The sequence below is a fragment of the Arachis ipaensis genome, chromosome B5, assembly GCF_059453495.1.
Source record: "Arachis ipaensis isolate K30076 ecotype BB chromosome B5, ASM5945349v1, whole genome shotgun sequence".
NCBI classification, from domain to species: Eukaryota; Viridiplantae; Streptophyta; class Magnoliopsida; order Fabales; family Fabaceae; genus Arachis; species Arachis ipaensis.
The window spans coordinates 20195699-20218670 of record NC_142440.1 but is presented as its reverse complement, the minus strand read 5'-3'; the positions used below and the strand labels follow the sequence as shown (position 1 = coordinate 20218670).

General features: G+C 28.7%; 2 protein-coding genes across 2 annotated transcripts; one reads left to right on the top strand and one right to left on the bottom strand.

Annotated features, from left to right (window-relative positions):
• The first annotated feature begins 2625 nt into the window (after positions 1-2625).
• On the top strand, positions 2626-4285 carry LOC107640316 (uncharacterized). The gene is made up of 4 exons (XM_016343848.2): positions 2626-2739; positions 2968-3162; positions 3375-3604; positions 4093-4285. The coding sequence occupies exons 1-4, from the start codon at positions 2626-2628 to the stop codon at positions 4283-4285; spliced, it is 732 nt and encodes a 243-aa protein (XP_016199334.2).
• An 8794-nt stretch (positions 4286-13079) lies between these two features.
• On the bottom strand, positions 13080-18167 carry KMS1 (SNARE associated Golgi protein family). Its single transcript, XM_016346847.3, has 8 exons — positions 17725-18167; positions 16332-16543; positions 15987-16065; positions 15423-15722; positions 14955-15091; positions 14262-14378; positions 13780-13959; positions 13080-13606 (listed from the first exon to the last, which is right to left on the bottom strand). The coding sequence occupies exons 1-8, from the start codon at positions 17780-17782 to the stop codon at positions 13427-13429; spliced, it is 1263 nt and encodes a 420-aa protein (XP_016202333.1). The 5' UTR covers positions 17783-18167; the 3' UTR covers positions 13080-13426.
• Between the last annotated feature and the right edge of the window lie 4805 nt (positions 18168-22972).

Genomic DNA, 22972 nt, shown 5'->3' with positions numbered 1-22972 from the left:
AATAATTAATTAACTAATTATTAATTTTTTTAAATTGTGTTTGAAGTTTTAATTTTATTATTAATTTTTAAATTTTAAATATAAAATATATATATAATTTGATATTATTTTATTGGTAATTATTTTTTTAGTTGTAATTATTTTTTGTTTATTTTATTATAAAAAATATATTTAACATTAAACATTCTATTTGATATAGAAAATAATAGAGTGTGTACTTTTTGACAATTATGCACATAAATTAAATGTTTTTTTGGGATCAGACAATAAAGATGGAAATGTTGTCGTCTTACAATTTGTTAGAGTGAAGTTATATAACAGTAATATTTATCCATAATTATGTGAATTTTTATATGTGAGTTTTTACTCATTTGTATTAAATTAAAATTTTCAAAAAAAATTATTTTACGGAATTTCATGTATGGCACAAAAATATTCTTCAATCTTGAAGAAGCAAATGTCATTTAATTTATGGGTGTATATTTTTTTAATTCTTTAGTTTAATATTATGTGTGTTATCTAACGTAGTTTTTTTTTGCTTTATTTGTCTAGCTTTGTAAGATTTGAAGAATCTAAGGGTAATATCGGTGGAATTCTAAATGAGGCTGCATTATTAAAAATTTATCAAGGCAAAACCATTGATCAGTTAAAAGAATTAAATACGGAACTCACCAAATTTAGGAAATTTAAATCATTAAGTTTTTTTTTTTCAGAATGTTTTTTGTGTTGTCTTGGCTACTATAAGTCATATTATAGATACTCCAGACTGGTGATACGGCCAATGTGAATGCAACAGGCTCACATATGCTTTAATAAAAATTTTCAAATGTTTAAGTTGTGGCGGTCTCCTTTTATCCATAACTCCAGGTTATGTATTTATTTTTTTAATTTAAAGTCTAATCACGATGGATTATATATTGAATAAGTCTATATTTATTTTTTTTAATTTAAAGTCTAATCATTAGTAGTATCTAATTTATAAATAATAATTAATAACTAATTATAATTTTAGGATGTTGACTACATCGGTGGTTTACTTCCAACTTCAAAGGTATCCTCAATCATTGAAGGGGAGAAAGTAGAAGGTGCTAAGGTATTTGTTCAAAAATAAATTTTTTGTTTGTTTGTTTTCTCAAAGTTAGATCTTTATTTTATTCAAAAAATATTATTGAGATAAAATCAAAGGTGAAAAAGAAGTCTTTAATTTAACGTAGTATTTTATACAGAATTTGTTGCTTGAATTCTCTAATGAAATTGCGGAAAATGATGAATCCGAAGTGTTGAAAAATGCTATTACACCAACCAAGCAACTATCCTCGGAGTTGAAAGATTCGAAGGTGTAAGGAGATACCTCAACTTGCAAGAAGATCAAGATTGAGAATAAAACTTGAGAATTTGGATGCACATGTTTTGGAATCCATTTTAGAATTTATTTAATAGAATAATGCCAAACATATGTTTGTTTTGGTGAAAATATATATTGTCTTTTCTTGAGTTGTTATTTTTTTTTTTTTGGTTCATTTCGATTTTTATGTTTGGAATTTAGAATTTTTTTAAATATAAATTGAAGTTATTTGATTATTACTTGTGGTTTTATTTTTAATTCGATTCACACTGTTGATATTTTGTTAATTTCTAATTTAGTATTTAAGGTCATAAAGTTATAAATTTTTCATATGAATTATTGTTGATATAATTAAGTTAGTTATTAATTTTTAATGCGTACTTATTTTAAGAAAATCTAATTATAATTTTTAATTAAAGTATTATGTTTAAAATTTTGAATTTAATTCAAATATACTTTTTTTTTTGAATTTTTAAGTAAGCAATTGGGTTTGAGAATATTTTTTAAAATTTTATATAATTTATAAGTTACTATGCTAATTACAGAAGATTATATTAAAGTAAATAGAATTACCAGTCTTATTAAAATGTGAGGAAATTTATACTATTTAAAAGAAAATTTTAATTTGACATTCTTTTATATTTAATTCTGTTTCAAATGTTGTTTCGGTAAACTTGAATTAATTTAAGAAAATTTATTTAAAAATTTAAAATTTGTACTAACTAATTAGGAAACTCTATTTAAAAATTTGTTATCTTTTAGATTGTTTCTACACAATAGAAGTACTTTCATTTTTTCTCTTTTTTAAATATTTTTTAAAATTTACATAATTTATAAGGTTATTAATTTTTAGATTATATTTAATTTTATTTATTTTTATCGACAAATAATAGGATTGATACAATTTATGACGAAACTAATAAAAATTATTTTTAAATTAACAAATTCCTATATTCCTAATGAACAACGAACGTTTAATTAGAAAATTTTATTTAAAAATTTAAAATTTGTATTAGCTAATTAGGAAATTCTATTTAAAAATTTAAAATTTAAAATTTTAATACTAATTTCTAATTAAGTGACTTCTTAACCATTTCGATTTTTAGATTTAAATTAAAAAGCTATAAAAACTCAAGGTATTTTACTATGTCTTTTTTTTTATATATCAAGATTGTATTTTTTTATTATTTTTATTTTTATTAATAATATTAATAGTTTTATTTTGGAATTACTTATTAAATATTTCATAAAACCACCATGTGCTTTTGCTAGGACTAAACATGACTAATGACGAATTGAAAAACCTCTTTCTTATTGAGATTGAGAAGATACTCAATAGCAATGCGAAATCTTTAAGAGACTATCAATCAATGCCATATCCTGAGATGTCTGATGTTCGCCTTTTTCAGAATAAACTAATAGAGGAGGAGTTAGTATATGACACAAATGATTTGACTCATACAAACTTATATACGGAACAAAAGATGACTCATGAGTAAAGGTTAGTATTCGATGAGATACTCAATGCTGTTATTACAGACTCTGGTGGTTTTTACTTCGTTTATGAGCATGGTGGGTGTGGTAAGACATTTATTTGAAATGGACTTTCTTCTGCTATTCAGTCTAGAGGAAAGATTGTTTTAAATGTCGCATCCAGTGAAATTGCGTCTTTACTCCTACCTGGTGGCAGAATGGCTCATTCTAGATTTTCAATAACCATTACAATCACGGATGAATCTACTTGCAACATCAAGCATGGCAGTTTGAAGGCTGAGCTGCTCATCCAAAGTAGCTTAATAATTTGGGATGAAGCTCCAGTACTCAATAAAATGTTTTTTGAAGCACTTGATCCGACTCTCAAAAATCTTATGTCAGTTACTGATCAACATAAGATACATCAACATTTGGTGGTAAGGTTGTTGTTCTAGGAGGTGATTTCAGACAGATACTTCCGGTGATTCTGAAAGGGAGTAGACACGATATATTGACATAATCTATTAACTCATCCCATCTGTGGTCGTTTTGTAAGGTTCTGAAACTGCATACGAACATGAGGCTTCTAATGTCTTCTTTAGATCAAGATGAGGGTGAAATGAAGAGATTTGCTAATTGGATACTTGATGTTGGAAATGGAAATATTGGTTCTGTTGTTAGTGATGAATCAGAAATTGAAATTTCAGATGATCTATTGATTACAACTACTGATGACCCTCTCTCTCATTTGGTAGACTTTGCATATCCAAATTTGTTACAAAACATGTCAGATTACAGCTTATAGGTATTTTCAGAGTAGGGCAATTCTTACACCCACGCTTGAGAGTGTCAAGAAGGTAAATGATTTTGCCTTGACAATCTTTTCAGGGATGAAAAAAGAATATTTGAGTTCTGACACAACATGTCAAGCTGATGAGAATAAAGATATACAAATAAGAGTGGTTCACACCAGAGTTCCTAAGTGACATTAAATGTTCAGGACTATCCAATCACAAGTTGACTTTGAAGCCAGGAGTCACTGTAATGCTATTACGAAACATAGACCAGACTTCAAGTTTATGCAACGGGACAAGATGAATAGTTAACGAATTTGGCAGCAACGTAATTGGAGTGACGGTAGTAACCGGTAGAAATATTGGAGATAAAGTGTACATTCCAAGAATGAACTTGATCCCTTCAGATTCAGAATTGCCATTTAAGTTCTAATGGAGACCATTTTCATTAACAGTATGCTTTGCAATAACCATTAACAGGAATCAGGGTCAATTATTATCACATGTAGGACCTTACTTGCCAAAATCAGTGTTCACTCATGGACAACTTTATGTTACTTTGTCAAGAGTTAAGAGTCGCAGTGGCCTCAGGGTTTTAATTCTAGACGAAGACGGCAATCCAAAGTCATCAACAACAAATGTCGTGTTCAAAGAAGTTTTTAATAATATTTAGATAAGAATAATATTATTTTCATTTTAATAGCCTGTTATGATTTACACTTTTGTATAAATATTTACTGTAAATATAACTAATTTATCTATGACTCTGTTTTCAGATTTGAGATGAAATGTGTAACAAGGAGCACAACATCATATGCTAATTGCTTTTTTAATGAAGTTAGTAAGATACTAGGTTGTCAATAAATTTTTATTAGCCTTTTGATATAAAATTTAGTGTAAAATTGACATGCTATTATTACAGTTATATATGTTCTTATTTTTTTTTATGTCTTCCTCCTTATGATTCAAGAATATTATAGACTTCAAAATCTTCTATTTGCTTTTTACTTTGAATAAAGATAAAATAGCATATTTAGTACATTTATTATATAATGACAATAATCGTGTTATACTAAACACAAAAAATTTATAATTATAAAATATTATTTTTAATTTAACATGTCAAATATAAATATAAGTCTGTGCATTGTACGGGTTTAACACTAGTATATATATATATATATATATATATATATATATATATATATATATATATATATATATACGCGTTAAAGTCAACGAGTAATTCGTAATATTATTATTATGGATATTTATCTTCGGGATGAATAGAAAATTCGGGTATACACGTCACTCCTGAAACAACTACGACTGTGTATAAAGACTTACATACAGACTTACAGGGTATTGCGGTTTAATAATAGACAATTATTTAGTAACAAACGAAATATGAAATATTGAATTCATAATTTAATGGTTTCGTTTTGCTCATCTCATTTGAATTTAAAATGGTGTTAAATTCTCCTTCTCTTTTATTTTATTGATTAAAAAAAGTAAATTATATGATAAAGATATAAGTTTACAGATTTTTTTTAATAAAATGAAAGAAAAATTAATAAAAATAAAACTTATATTTTGAATAATAATAAAATAATAAAAAATAACTATAAAAAAATTATATTTTCTCTATACCATTTCAATTTGTACAGTAAAGTATTCCTTAAAAAAATAAACTATTGAAGAGAGAGGTTATCAAAATTCAAAAACAACATTTATTATTGTTTAGTGGAAAAAACACATGATGGTCAAACCAGAAAGAAAAAATATGTGGAAAAATGTATAAGTCAAAAATAGCGCTCGACTAGAATTTTATTTTCTTGATGATAATATATACTATGCCGAAAAAATCGTTGTATGTAGATTGTAGTTGTAACCTTTAACTTGTCCAATTGAACATTATTATATATGGCTGTAAAATGAATTGTAACAAAATTAAAATGCTTCTTATCAGAGAGAGAGAGTTGGTGGTTTGATGAATTAGGATGGGCAATTAGGAAACAAAAGCAAGAGAAAGAGGGAGATGTTGCAGCTTCCAATTAACCGATTATTTGGTACTACATTCAAGAAGAAGTATCGCATATTGACCTAAAGAAAAGTGAAGACACTTTTAATTTGGCCAATATGGTGTAAACAAGAACAAGATAAAAAGGACAAAGGTAGAAGAGTACAAATTAAATTAGCCATGTTGTTCCAAAGTTCATGTAAATTAGCAAAAAAGCTGCAAATCAATTTAAATTTGACCCACTACTATATGTTGAGTCGGCGTGGTCCAAGTGGACTTTTCTTGTTTTTGGGTATGCAACTAACTATGCATGCTCGAATCTGTGTTCCTTGTCACCCATCAAATCATCAAAAATAAAATTCATAGCATATGCCAAACCTGTGGCTTCATTTTGTGCTCTTGTGAAAAACGAATATCCACCACACCATTTCATTTCGCCGTGTCCTTAGTACAACAACAAGCCATGCTTCTTAATTATTTTCAATAACGTCAAGCTACTTTAGTTAATTTGAAGGACTTTATTTTCAAAAATTGAGCACCATACCATAACATGCAATCACCACCATTCGATCAACTACTATACTACATCTGGTAATGTGTACACATTATTAATATTATTAAATAATAATAAATATCTGTTCATTGAATAGGGAGTAATTTATTATTTATTTGTATCATAAATCACATACACAGATTATTAATGAGCTTCCAATATTTTATAATACCGGCAAAGCAGCAACATCTTATCTTGTCCCAGGTTTTAAAAGACGTTGCCGCAAATAGTGCAGAGAAAATTGTTTTTTTTTTTTTTGGTGACTTGTTTAATTTGTAGGATGTGGCCCTTTAATTTGTAGGATGTGGCCCAAGGATTAAAAATGTTTTAATTTTCTTCATACAATTAAATTATTAATCAATGAAAACGTGGGTGGAGTGATTATTCTAAATAATATTGAAGCACCAAAAGCAAATTTTGTGGAAAAAAGATGATAATCAGTTGTTTAAATATGTTATGGCTGGACGTTACGATATCCCACTCAAAAATTTATGATTTTCTCTAAAGCGAGTATATGGTTTCTTTTCTAATTGCATAGAAAGTTATCTCATGTGACGTAGTTATTAGTGTTAAATTATTATGAAAAAATTATATAATTAAAATTAAAATTTTAAAAATATTTATTAAAAGTATTTCTGTTTAAAAATATATAAAAAAATATATTAAAATTAGTGCACTCAAAGATATTGAGAATTTTAAATTGATAAAAAAAAGAGAAAAAATTAATAAAATGATTAATTTGATGCACCACATCTAATTTCAAAAGTTAAGATGAGTTCTTTAATACAAAATTCGAAACCAATTGAATGCATTTATAATGATGAGATAGTAGATGTAATATGAATAAATAATATTGTAACACGTAGTTCAAACTGACACATGATTAAATAGTATCATGACACATGACATATCCGTTTACACTAACATGTTACGTGTCACTAATCGATCTATCATGCTACGTAACCAAAATATTATAGATAATAAATAAAGGTATATGACTAATAATATTTGTGTTTATAAGAGAGTGTGAATCACTCTCCTAATTTAATTGATGCAATTAATTTTTTTCTATCATTAATTATTTTTCCTTATTTAATTATACTAAAAGTTAATTCCAAATTTAATGTGGATCAGATTGCGAAAATTTCTCCTTCATTATTATTACATGCATTTATAATTGTATAAATTTTTTCTTCCAAATAAAAATTTCAAATTCTTATATTTTTAATTAAAAAAAAAAAAACTCAAACCACCTCAACACATTTTATAAAAAATAAAATATTTTAAATTTGATCAATTTTTATTTATTGAAAATTAAAATTATCTAAAATTGTTAGTTCATGACCTGCAAAATAAAATAATAAATAATAATAAATTAGCACCAATTTATTGATTATGGATATTATATATATAAAATTATAAATATTATACGTATAAAAATATGGATGTTAAATTAGAGAATTTAACAACTTCTGGTATACAACTCATATTTTACATATAGACTATTATAAAATAAAAAAATTAAAATTAAAAAATAAAATTTAAAAAATAATTATTAACTCGTCGTATTAAAATCAATAAATAAGTATACATATGAATAGTAAATAAAAAATATTAAAATTATGACTCTTTGGTGTACATGTAAGATAATTTGAAATATATAACAAGACACATAATTTAAAATTTGGTAATATTAATTGTAAAAATTTGTTAATTATAAATATTATATGTATGAAATTATGAATGTTATGAGTATGAAATTATGGATGTTATTAATATAAAATTTTGGATGTTATGTGTATCTTATTTAATTATGGATGTTATGTGTATGAACTTGTGGATGTTATGAATAAATTTGTCAATTAAATAAATTAATTTAGGTATTTGACATTTTTTTTCAAATCTAATTATAGTAAAATTTAGAAATATATGTGAATTAAAATAAATCATTTTCACTTTGAAAAACATGAAATAAATTTTTAAATTATCAAAGACGATGATTTAAAAAATTATACGTTGATTTAAATGTATAATTTCTTCAAAAATAAAATATTAAAATATTTTGAATCATGATTTATTAGTATATATGTAAAATAATTTGAACTACATAATAAAATATAGTTTAAAATTGAATAATATTAATCTTAAATATAATTATTATTAATCTTTATCGTATTTTTATATATAAAAATCAAATTATAAAAATAAATATTAAGTATTGATTACAATAGTGCCTAATAAAAAGGGATATAATTTTCTAATTAATATCATTAATTAGCAGATTTGATAAGAACGGTGATAAGTATAATGAACGGTAATAAGTAGAATGATAAGAGAGTGAAGTAAAAAATAAAACTGTTATTAAGTGATATAAATGAAGTAAAATATGAACAGTTTTGGCTGATTATGGCTGAAAAATTTTGGTTACCAAACTTTTTCCTTATAATATTATACGGAAATGTTTAGTAACTAAAGAAAATCAGTCAAAAACAACCACATGTCTTATTTAGTATTCATTAATTATTGCGATAATTAATTAATGATAAATAAGATAAGTTCAGACTATTTTTTTATCAGCCAATATTATATTATTACACGTGAGCAAACCATAAAATAATGTTACTAATAATCTATATCATCAAATTATATCAACAATTGCCAATGAGTTATAGCTCAAATGACATAGTCTTTCCATACTCAATTAAGAGATTGCGGGTTCGAGTCTCCTATCTTTCGTAACAAAAAAAATTATATCAACAATTTGTTAACAAAAGAGATCAAAGATTAACGCAATACATTTTTATTAATTTTAAAATATAATTAGTATAATTAAAATCACAAAAATAATTTTAATACACCATTTCAATTTCAGAAATTATTTGTGTTTAGCTCTATTATTGTCAGCATCAAGTCATAAAAAAGAGATGAAAAAGTGGCATTAGAAAAAAGCACTACTATTTTTAAGAATTAAACTTACATTAAAAATTATGTAAAAATTTAAATATAATTAATTTTATGTAAAGTTAATAATTAAAAATTATTAAATAATTTGATAAATATAATGCTAAAAATTAACACCTCTCAATCATCATCTTGAATTTCTACTTAAAAATTAACTAACGATATGACGCTAATTATACGAGCAAAAAAGTTGGAAGAAGTTAGCGGAAAAGGGAGCAACGAAAAATGGCTGATATTACGATATCACGTGGCAGATTGCCCCCATGAAAGTGAAAAGAATTGTTATTGCTTCGAGTTTCACATGTGGTGGTAAATTGACATCTGTCACATGAAAATAAAATGGGTATAATCCATCTAGAAGCACTCACACATTATCTTGATATCTTCTGTTTTCTATTATTATATCCATATTGTGTGGCTTTCATTCGTATATTACGTCTCTTTTTCAATTGTCCGATTGTTTTTTGTTAAAATTGATAACTATAGCTACTAGCCCTTCTCATGAAGTGGGAAATATATAATAATTCAGAAAGATAATAAAGCACCAAATATATAAACATTATCCAGATATATTAAACATTATTTTGTCGTTCTTAATTGAAATTTGAAAACAGAGGAAGTGTGAACTGTATGATGGGGTTTCACACCACAGGCGGCAGGGGTACGTAGTTTGACCTTTTGAGTTTTGAGTTAATTACTTACCAGATACGATCGATGATGATACCATCATAATTTACGTCATCAATAATCCTAGCAATTAACGACGTGGATGCCACTATAATTAACTACTATGGCGAAAATTCAAGAAACAAACTAAACAAAATGGGTGTAACCAGAAGTGTTGTCCGAGTTGGAGTCCTCAAAATTGACCATTTATAATTCCTTGTCCTGTTGTCCAAAACAATGGTAGTGCTAATTTCTTGAATTTCCAAGAGGACTTACAGATTCACTTGTGCTACATCGGATAAGGATACAATAATGACAATTCTAATGCAAATGCAAGGTGGTCAACACATGCATTAATTGTAGCGTTCACGAGAAAACGAGGATTTTTCTCTGAACAAGCATGAAAATTAAAGTGATCAAACAGAGAACACGGATTATAAATGTGTGAATCCTTGGATCCACCTCATAAAGTTTACTTTGGCCACCATCTTCCCTATGCTTTCATTAATGTATGTAATTTGTACCCTAATAATAAAAAGTAGTGGCGATCGTACTTGCTTTCACTCTCATGCTAATCCTTCTTCATCCACATATTATTCTTGCTCCATCTAAAAATCTTGAGTAGATTCGGATAAGCTTCAAATTTATACAATCACTACTGCGGATTGCAATAAGATATATTAACCTATGTTCACTTTTTAGCTGACCATCACGCAAGTCTTTATTATGTCACTATCCATTCTCTTTTTCTTGACGTGATGTAATGTAAATATGTAAGCAACAACACTTATTTTTTCAAACTTGATTGAATGTAGTAAACATGTACCCTTCCCTCCCTTAATAAATCATAATTAGAAGTAACTAATTGAGATGGTGTGTCTAACAATAGATAATGAATAGGGTTGGGGTTAGGTGTAGTCGTGTATATGCGAATCTTGGATCAATCACAAGAAATTTCTTTGTCAATATTAGTTCTAGGTTCCTACATTAATAATAAAAAAAAAAAAAAGGAAAAACAAAAGGGTTTATAAGTTTTTTTTTTTTTTTGGTGGGGTATATAAGATGTACGGTATATATTTTTGAAGAGAAAATGGTTTTTTTGTCATAGACCTCGGGAAACCCGACCCAGCAAAAACCAGCAACCCAAGACTATGTTGCTCCAGAGAAGATGAGCTTTTTTTTTTTCTTGGTCAGGAGAAGATGAGCTTTATAACACTCTCAGCTCTTATGGACCCTTATATAAGTACAAAGTTTCTTGCAACTCAAATGTTTAATTTGGGTTCAACCAAAATCTTGATTAATCTTGGCCTTTGGCCCGTTCGATTTGCAAAAACATTAAAAACAAACAAAAAATCTTGGCACCAAAAACATGGCCTAATGCCAATACATGAAGTGTGTACAAAAACCCAAGTTAGGTTGGTCTAGTGGTTAACTCACTAATTCGCTTAAGCAAGTGTCGGATTTTAAATCCTACGTTGTGCATACAGCAACTCATTGGCCCGTGGCAAACCGTTAATAGAGCTTCAATACCGTGGGTAACAAAAAAAAGCATAGTTGTAAGAACCGGACTGGACCGGCCGGTTCGACCGGTATTCGATTTATAGTTTGGACCGAACACGCAATTAAACTGACAAGAACCGGACGATTCGTCAGAAACCGGCTAAAACCGGCCGGTTCGATACAAATGCGCGAACCGGCCGGTCCTATGGTGCTCCCAGCATTTCACAGGTCTACGGTGCTCCAGCCGTCCAGCGCCTCATGGTAGGCTCGAACATTACTCCTATGCTCCTTTCCCTCGCAGATCTTCGGTGCTCCAGCAATTGAATATTGATTTCAATATTCAAAAATTCATGACTCGAACTCATGTCTCTCTTGTTGCATTCAACAAGGTATGCCACCAAGCTGTTTTGTCACTTTTAAACCGGCAAGAACCGGACGATTCGTTAGAAACCGGCTAAAACCGGCCGGTTCGATACAAATGCGCGAACCGGCCGGTCCTATGGTGCTCCCAACATTTCACAGGTCTACGGTGCTCCAGCCGTCCAGCGCCTCATGGTAGGCTCGAACATTACTCCTATGCTCCTTTCCCTCGCAGATCTTCGGTGCTCCAGCAGTTGAATATTGATTTCAATATTCAAAAATTCATGACTCGAACTCATGTCTCTCTTGTTGCACTCAACAAGGTATGCCACCAAGCTGTTTTGTCACTTTTAAACCGGCAAGAACCGGACGATTCGTCAGAAACCGGCTAAAACCGGCCGGTACGATACAAATGCGCGAACCGGCCAGTCCTATGGTGCTCCCAGCCTTTCCCTCGCAGATCTTCGGTGCTCCAGCAGTTGAATATTGATTTCAATATTCAAAAATTCATGCTATAGGACTCGAACTCATGTCTCTCTTGTTGCACTCAACAAGGTATGCCACCAAGCTGTTTTATCACTTTTATACTTTATGTGCTTGTTAATATATATATATAATTGAATTGTTTTATATTTATTTAATTTAATTTTAGTTTTATACTCACCTTTTTTCTAATATATAATTCTTTAGGATTTATACTATTATTAAAATGTTAGTTAATATATTTATTTTAAATTTTTTAAAATATTAAGTTAAGCAGTATGTCTTCGAAGATTTTGACTTAGGATTAATTAGTAGAGATATATAAGCATCACTATTAAATTTCACATAATAAATTGACAGAGGACATAACGTATCCATGGTTTACTGTCGTGAAGGACCAAATTGATACTTTATTTTTTTCAAGGACTAATTAATCCGAAGTAAAAAATTTCAAGAACCTAATTATCACTTTACTAAATTTTTTACTATTTTATATTTTTTATTCATGTGAAACCGGTTTTACCAGTTCAACTAGCGATTTATCGGTTGAACCAATAAACCAGTAAACCAATAACCTGACCGATTCGATCACCGGTCCGGTTCTTACAACTATAAAAAAAAGTGTACAAAATGAAATCCCAGCGGGTTCGCTGCTCTGGGAGGGAGAGAGATGAGAGAGTACTGTTTGAATTCTAGGTTTGGGTGCGGGTTATTTCCGGGTTGGGTTGGGTTTCCGGGCCGCCCTCGTAAATAAAAGTGTGTACAAAAAGAAAATGCAATCGTTAAGGTTCAATTCAACAAAAGAACTCCCTCTTCAGAAGACAAATGACAAGAAATGTAAGCTGTAACTTTGTGAAGTGTAAATTACTGTAGTGGTTAGTGTTGCATAGAGACAGAATAAACCATTTTTCAATGAGTCAGATATAAAGGGAACAAATAATTTGTCTTGCCATTCATTTCCAAAGAATAATAGGATTCCCATAATTCATTCCAAGCAGTATCTAATGTAGTGTTTAAGTCTAAATATCCAACCAATGCTTTCCCCCAAATGTCACATTGTTGAAACTTGAAACAATAAATGTTGCAACCTGCAACTACTTTTTCCTAACTTCATTGTATATTCCTTCCTATAGAACTTTCTAACAGATTAATAGGGCTCTGCTGCAGTAACTTTGATGGGGCATTCAGGAACAGCTGTAATTCATATTCGAATTTTCTGCTTGCAAGAGGAACCAACTAAAAAGAGTCAACACAAGCAGAACAACATCATTTCATTGTGCATCTGAATCTGTTGAGACTGACTTTTCCGTTAATGCAGCGAGCTCTCTGTCTTGTTGTTTCTTCAGATACCTCTGTGCTGTTGCATTCACAATCTTGACAAAGAAGTTCATGAGCATGAGCCACACCACTGTGTTCCAGATTGATGTAAAAGACAAATCCCACTTTTTCCCCTGAAGATCATATATGAAAATTTTCAGCAAACTGAATAAAGATAAAAATACAATAAAAAATTTATATACATAACTAAAAATCAACCAGATTTTTTAGGCTGCTGTTCAATATTTGAGAAATTCAGCATTCAATTCAGTATAGAATCATTCATAAACATGAAACATTGCAGTACCTGAATTTTTGGGGAAACTGGCTGGGGTGCTTTCAGATACTTATCTTTCATTGCATGGAGATTAGCCACCACGCTAGGCAGGACTGAAGCAAAACCGGGTATATGACTGAGAACCCATATAAATTCATTCTCTATCCAGTCAAGAAGTTGATTATTGCAAACTGAGATGATAAATATTGTCTGCAAAAAAAGAATATATCATACAAGGTGAATTAGAAAAATAAAAAAGCTTGTCCCTAAGGCAACAGCTTGATTTGATTTCTTGTTTTTAAATAACAATAGATACTCTTCCTCACTCTAATTTACAACTTTGCTATATGCAGGGTCGTAAACCTTGATGTACAAAATGTTGAATGACCACTCTAATGCAGTGACCAAGCTACAAGTCTAAATATGGAGTAGAGTCCTCACAATGCAAAACAAAAGGCTTAAAAAAAAGGGCAAAATTAGGAAGTTGAGATAAGTCTAAGATTCTCACAAACCTGTATGTGAGTTTTAATAATTGCCTTTCCAATCATGGTCGCAAGAAAAAATTCCCAAAACGGAATGCCAAATTGTCCACACATGATGCCAGCAAGGTCAAATAGAGGATTTGGCACCTGAAGTATAAATTCAGTTAATAGCTGTTTGCATGGTGATGAAGTACATAAATAAATGCCATTTTAGATAAGCAAAAGAGGTATAAGTTTCTATTTTTTAAAGCCATGTTTTACATTGAGAATAGTGATAGCAACTACACCAAAAATTGCTTCAAAATTTTAATCTTAGGCAAGAATAAGGTCTTGTGTAGTGAAATCAGGCCTAACAGCGAAATTAACAATGAAGAACAAGGCCTCTAATATAAAAAGGTGGATTCTAGTATGTCTATGATTATGGTGGCTACGGCAGCTATACAAGTGTTGTTAAAATTAAAGTCACTTTTTTTTAACATTTTGATATCACTTTTTTTAGCAACACTCATTAAAAAGCGTTGCTAAATAATCAAAAAGCATTACTTTAATTTTAGCAACATTTTTTGAAATACCATAGGCACCTAGCATAGGTACACTAGAATGACCATATAAAAAACATTCAAGTAATATAAATCCAAATACTCCTTGAAAAAAATAATCTCTTGATACTATTTAATGGAGAAGAAAATATTGTTGGACATGAAACATGTAGTCCATACTAACCGATGCAAGCACAAGAATGGTAACGAAATTCAAATGTTGAGCATGCGAAAGAAACCAGCGTTTGGCTTGATTCAGGATTCCTTTATCTTCGTTATCCAACTCTTCCATTGCATCCACTCTACTCCCAGACAAGCGTGCTATATATATACATGAAGAGAGGCAATGAAGTATTGCAAACTAAACTACTTATTAAAATCAGAAGACAGAGTTTAGAAATTTATGGACAAACTAAAGACTGTGATTCAAAGTATTTGCTTTAAAATGAAAGTTTATGCAAACTAAAGATAATTACATGAAGTATAAGTATGGATTAACAATAAGTTTTTTTTCTAACTATATATATATATATAGTTGGATTTGTTATCTCAAAAATTGATTTTAAGGAAATTTGTGTCTTGTTGGATATTTGGATTGCACAAATACAAGTGCATTGAAAATGGCAAAGTGACAAAAAAGGACACAATGTACCTGCCCTGGAGATAAAGTAAGGTGGAAGCTCCCCTATAGCAGTTCCGAGACCCCATAGAATGGCCTCCAACTGAACTTGAGTCAAAATCCTGCTAAGTGGAACCCTTGAACCATACACTGACTGGAACAATGGTGGCCCAAATTCAGAACAGTCTTTATCAAGCCAAGAAGGACCTCTTTTTAATTGTATGGTATCATATGGAGCACTTTTCAAATCCACTCTGCCACATTGAGTTGCTTTAATTGTAAACAGTGCTATGTGTGGACCCAAATATAGAACAAATGTGTGCAAACCAGAGCCTGAAGAAAATAATGGCAAGAGAACAGTTTAATAGAAAAATTTAAAATAATAAAAAAAGTGCAGGAAAATACACAGAGCCATGGACTACAAGTTGAATGATCAGGATGTTCAGAAATATATAAACTACATATTGCAAGCATCTTTTTTAATTTAAGTTCAAATCACAAAAGCTGCCTAAACACTAATTGACTTAGTATCCCTCAGTTACAGACTGTTCGTAATCCTTTTCTGGGTTATATTGGTACATGCCTATTTTTTCTTACCTAGGCCAATTGAAGATGCAACCCCAAGGGCAATCCACCACAGTCCAAAGCGGAAATATTCAAGAACCTCCTCACGATGCTGCAAAAAAACAAGTATTTATATAAAGAGAATGTGTGTATGTGTGCGAGAGAGAGAGAGAGAGTTCACAGATCAATGAAATTCCACTATATCACTGGTAACACTAAGGTTGAAATAAGTCTCCACACTGTGAATACTTGAGAGAGCTGAATGTTATCAAGGGTATATTGCATATAGTAGCCCAAAAGACAAAGAAATAAACTATTTCCCATAAAAAAATGTTTGATCTAAAACTTTCAAGCATGAATTACAAGGAATGGATATACCTTCCCGTGAGGACCATCCAAGGCCATCAGCAATATGCTAAGAGTCCCTACCGCAACACTGAATAGCATGAGCCACCCACCTTTTGCCAACAAATATAATGTTGTTTTCTTCATGTATTGAATAACAGCCAATATGAAGAGTTTCAGTGTTTTGAAAGGTTGTGAGGTTAGTGTCAAATTTTCTAGCTCTAGACGGTGCTTATCGTGAAGTCCTGAAGAATAAAGAATTTCCAATCAGCATATGGAATATGTAAAAAACTTAGGATTAAAACCTGCTGGGTTTTCCTAATGATTAAGACAGAATAGCATGCATATTGTTTTGAATTACAAGTAATCCTTAAAGAAAAGATTAAATTTATTTTAAAAAGGATTTCAAAACGTAATCACATAAAAACACGTCAGTACTGTAGAAAAAGGTCCAACACTAGCATTGTAACTAGAAACCTTTATGCTCTATGTGCATGACATTATATCTGTTTTCAGCTTCTATGGGGTATGGATCCTCTTCCTTCCCCACCTATCCAAAGTCAACAGTTTTTGAAATAAACTTGAATAACAATTTCATAGCTCTAATTGAGGAATTCAACCAAAAAGAAACTGTTACAAGTGAAATATATAGTTTCAAAACCCCTATCCAGGAATCTAACCCTTCAAAAGCATATTAAACTATTGATTTACGCTAAGCCTGCCTAAAACCAGTCACCATCACATGTGAAAGAAAATGAACAAGGTTTTCCATCACATAGATAGAACAATGTAACTCCATTCCTTTGCCACCACTCCAAATAGAATCTCCCATCCATCAAGCTAAACATAAAACATTTTTGGTTTTAGGTAGTTCATCAATTAAATCAAATTATCATGTTCTCAAACACTATTTTTGGTATGGTATCAGCTTGCTTTCCCCAGCAGCCCCCTTAAAAAGATAAAACGTGTCTCCCAGCCCATCCGAGAGAAACTGAGACTCCAAAAAGTCGATGCTTTCTAAGAACTGTTGAACAACAACAGCAGCAATAATATTTATGATAATAACATTAAAAATCCTCTTCCACCATACATTACATCATCAATCATCACCAGGACATCATCAGGACCTAAACTACAAAGAAAACACCACCACAGATCCAAAACCCAATGCCCGAGACTCCAAAGCAAAATCCCCCAACAAAAATCTACGCCGAAAGAGAACAACTAAATCTATCAAATATCTATTCTAAACCAAAAAAAAAAAACGATCAAATATTTAATATGATATATTAGATTAGATAATTAAAGATAAACCAGTTACCCCAAAAATAAAAAAAGAAAAAAAAATAACAAAGTTCTCAATAAAACAGATCATGGATAGCTCCATGAGAGACTAACAGGCTTAGAAACAAATCAGAAGACTTGCCTGAGATGGACATGTCGGAGTGCTCAGAAGAAGAAGCTGCAGTAGTTTCAGACCCCATTACTTGTCACATACTAAAAAACAAAACTTTGGAGTTAGGGGAACGAAAAGACCAAAGCCTCAATACCCTCTCACTAATACCGAACCCTTTCCAGCTTCAGGAATCACAATTAGGCCAACAAAGCGAAGATTTCACAGATCAACATAGATAAAATTTCCTCTTCGATTAGAAGGACCCACGAAGAGAAAAAGACGATGACAAAATTCGCTGTACCGATTGGGAATGCTTGAAGATGAATTTTGGAGATCTATGAAGCCAAAATCGTAGCTTTGCGTGAAGATCGGGACTGAGCCGTAATTTGTTGTTGCACTCGCTCTCCTCTCTCATGGAAGTCCTCCTTCTTCTTCCGCAACACTTTTTATGTCTTCCTTCACCTCAATTTTCTACAATTAATACTTTTAATTATAAATAAATAAATAAATCGATACGAAAGTGAATCTCTAGGGTGAACATAAAATGATGAGTTGCATGCATGCTCCTTCAATCTTCACCTTTAAATTCATACCTACAGTGCAATCTGTGTGTTTAAATTAAATTAAAATTCCAATCCAAACTAACAAGAGAGCAAAATCTCAACAACATTAATTTGTTTAGATTTTATTTCTAAAAGATAGCATATATTGAATCAAATTTTAAATCTAATTTTCAAAATTATCTTAGTCCAATTCTAATCATACAGTAATGTGTACAATATAACATTTTTATGATATGATTAATTTTATACTTTTGTTATAATGAGAGTTTTTTGTTACATAAATATAGTAAAATTAAATCTATAATTTCATGCATACTATTCAAATTATTTATTACTAGACCAATCCAGATAGCTTAATTTAACTTATTATATAAATTGTTTTATTTGCACTTATTATCTTATTTAAATAATATTTTGTACATATTAAATTAGTCACTTTTAATGATTTTATTTATTGATTTTACTAATTTGAATGACTTTTATTAATTAAAATAGTATTTAAGTTAACTTGACTTATACGTTATATGATTCATTGTAGTTTAAACTTTAAATTGAATTTAAAAAGAATTAGAGTTTGTTTGGGTGAACTTTTAATAAAAAAAAAATTTAGTTATCTTTTTTTTTTTGAAAAGATAAAAAAAATGTATGTTTGGATATTTCATATAAAAAAATTTTTATTTATTAATTATGTTTGGATTATAACAAAATAAAAATACTTTTTTATTTATATATTATGTGAAAAATATTTTTTTAAAAATATCTTTAAAAAAAAGATGTAAATTGTAGATTTCAAAAAAAAAATATTTTTTATTTTTCTAGTACTTTTATTTTTATTATTAAAATCTTACCAAACACATTAACACATAAAAAAAATGAAAATCTTTTTACTATTAATTTAATAGCACTCAAACAATCACGTACTAAAAGAATTTAATTTTGATGCATTATTTGTGTATTGCTACATAGTAAAAGTAACTACCTTTCATATTAACCACGTGAATAGTCATAAAAAAAAAAACAAATGTGATTGCACGAATGTGTTTGGTAAGTACATCAAAATTAAACATAAAATTTATCTGCGACGAAGAAGTTAACAGGGACGCATTTCCGCAAATAAATGAGAATGGAGGCGAAGATTGAGATACTTGTCCCACAAAATCCGTGAAATCCCTGCAAAAGAATATATATATATATATATATATATATATATATATATATGTAAAAGTTGTGTAGGTAATTCTAGTTTATTTTATTTTAATTTATCTATTAAAATTTTTATTACATTAAATTTATATTTAACTTGTTTGATTTGATATATTTAATTAAATTATATAAAATTTTATTATGATTATTTTTTTAAATAATTGTTATTCATTAATTATAAGAGAAATAACAAATGTCATTCAATTAAGAATTAAAATGAGAAACGAGGTTCTCCCAAAAACTACTAAACAGGCAAAGAATAAGAAAATTAATTAAGATAGAAAAATAACATTCAGAGTTCAATTCCATTTATCTTCCTGAAGCACACTTAAAATTTAGAGTAAAATATCGTTTCTATCCTCAACGTTTGGAATAAGTTTTATTTGTATCCTTAATGTTTAAATCGTCTTATTTGTATTCTTAACGTTTATAAAAGTGATTCAATGTTATCCTACCGTCAATTACAAATCATGAGTATTAGTTGGAGTTCTGAAATCTCTTCTTGAAGTTAGAATACAAATATTTGGAACAGAATCGACGATCCACTCCGGTTAATAGATTCATCAAAAGTTGAAATTAATCCTACAATATTTACATAATTTACTTTTTTTAGGGATATAATTGAAACTGAACACAAATAGTGGATACAATATTAAAATCGAACACATCCAAGCTAAGTGAGACATAATTGAGAATAAATATATCCAAGTGAGAATAATTGAAAAATACAATCTGACCTGATAGTATAATTAACAGCAGGATAATATTAAATCACTTTTATAAATATTAGGGATATAAATAAGACAATTTAAACGTTAGAGACACAAATAAGACTTATCCCAAATATTGAGGACAAAAATAATACTTTACTCTAAAATTTATTATGATTGTATTATTTTTTTTAATTTTAAAATTTAGTAATATCATGAATACACCTGCACTAATATGTATGAACATGGAATGGAGAGGAGACATTTTAATAAGGGTGAGACTCTGGTGGTCAAAAGAATAGTAGCCAAACATGCTAAAAATTGACTATTCAATGAACAAATTACATGTGGTATGTAAAATGTAGTAGATAGGTTTTGTATTATGAACTAACATGTAAAACATATAATTTAAAATCGTAAAAGAGAGAGAAATATATATATTAACACTTTATAAATTTGTAATAAAAAAATTAAGAAACGCTGATAATAAATTTATGGTGATTTAACTAATAATTTAACTTAATAAATTAAATTTTGATTTAAACATCATGATAAAATTTCTAATAAAATTTTGAATTTAAATTTTACAATCGCTGAAAATAAATTTATGGTGATTTATATAATAATTTAACTTAACAAATTAAATTAAATTAAAATTTTGATTTAAAAAACCATGAAAAAATTTCTAACAATACGTTGTATTTAAATTTTACGAAAATAGCAAAAATATTTAAATTAATAATAATGTAACTTAAGATATTGAATAAAAATAAAAAAATAAAATTACGAATATTATCAAAAAAATTGACTAATTATTAGTTAATAATTAATATAAAAATAAAAAGAAGACATGATGATGAAATATTTTTTTTAATATATCATGCTTGTGAAGTATATATATATTACAAGAAAAATTTATTAATAAAGATTGAATTTAATTTTGTTATATTGATAATATAAAATATTTTATATAATTATTTAATTATATTTTTTTAGACAATCATTCATATGATTAATAAAAAAATAATTATTTTTATTGATATAATAAGATATAATTAAATATTTGTATAAATTATTTTATATTAACAGTATACTAAAATTAAATTTATAAAAATATATATAAATATAATTGTACATTAAAGATTTAATTGGAATAATGAAATAATAATTAATTATGCATTTTAATTTATTTAACCGTAAATTTATGTTTATCTATTAATTTTAAATTTAAGTATTACAAAGATATTTTTAAAAAAGAAAGTATAGGGAGCCAATAGAATATCTGTATAATGTGTACAATAGAGGTTTAGGGATATTCATTAGTATTATCTTTTTTTATCAACTTAAATTTTTGGAATGAATAATTTCATGACATGACATGGTATTACAAATATTCCATTAACTTCCTAACCGGATTCTTTTTAAAAAGTAGCTATTCACTATCTCCACTTTCCTCCTTTCACGGTCAAAGCTTTTCTATGCAATAGTTTACTTTCGTAACGATGATGATTGCAATTTTTTCCCTCCACCATAGATATGGAATATAGTAAGTAATTTTTCTTGCCAAAATGCAAACAATGACAAATGCAAAAGCATATGTAAACACGAAAAGCACGTATATAGATACAAATTAAACGTGTTAATTGAAAGAATACGTTGAAGTTGTTTCTATATAATTGCTAACCATGGTTTTAATTTCGTGTTATTAAAATTAAACCAAGTCCGTTAAGAGAACAAGCAAGAAGAAAGATATGCTTTCGTGATCCCAAACAATATGAGGAATATGCTTCCGAAGACCTTAACTAAAGCATATGCATCGTACAAGGCATCAATTAAGAGATACACAGCAACGGTTAGCATAATTTGCCTTGCAAGCAAGTCTTTTGACACCAAGAGCATTCTTTTCGGTCGCTCTTATCGCTTTGTTTATTGGGCAAATGTGTCAACTAACAGTCACCAATTTTCAGATTTCACTAATTATAAATAAAAATTTACATACAATTATTTAATATAAATTAATTTAGTTAAATTTATGAAATTATTCAACGTTGTACGCAAGTTTCCACCCTAATTATAATTTGGAAGTATAGTAATGCCACTGCCCGTCGTTGTTACATTTATCAAATAACAATTTTCGATATTTATAAGTTGCTTTTCTTGTAAATATATCTATTGTCTTTTGTGTGTTTCTTTTGTTTTGTGTTCATCAAAAGAAAACCACTGGCGTTATAATATTTTAATATGCGTTTTGGTGAGTCATGTGAATCCCATTCATTTTAGATAGACATTATGCAATGTAATGTTTTATGACTTTTATGGGCTATGGCGTGCAATGCACTATGCAGGTAAAACCAACAAGATAGAATACTGTTGTTGTTGAATCTTGAGTGAGACCCTTGTCCTGTCAATAAGACAATAACTCGACATTTCACCCGTATTTTTTTTTTAAATATTACAAAATTATTATAATTTATTATTTTTTACTATTACTTTAAACTATTAATCTAATTGTTTTAGTTTAATAATCTAATAATATATTTTAATCTATATTTTTAAATATTAATAACTAATTACGAATCAAAAATAATAAATTTTAATTATCCTCTAATATGTCTGCATTCTTTTTATATCGTCATTTTATTTCACACGTTTTATATGGTATCACTGGTATACTCAACCAAAATAAACTCAACATCACTCCCCTCCATGAAGCATTGCCCCAGAGGCCCAGACGTTTCCCACGGTATCCCCCAACCCGGCAGGTCAAGGACTAATCCGTCGCGGTACTGAGCTCCATTTAAG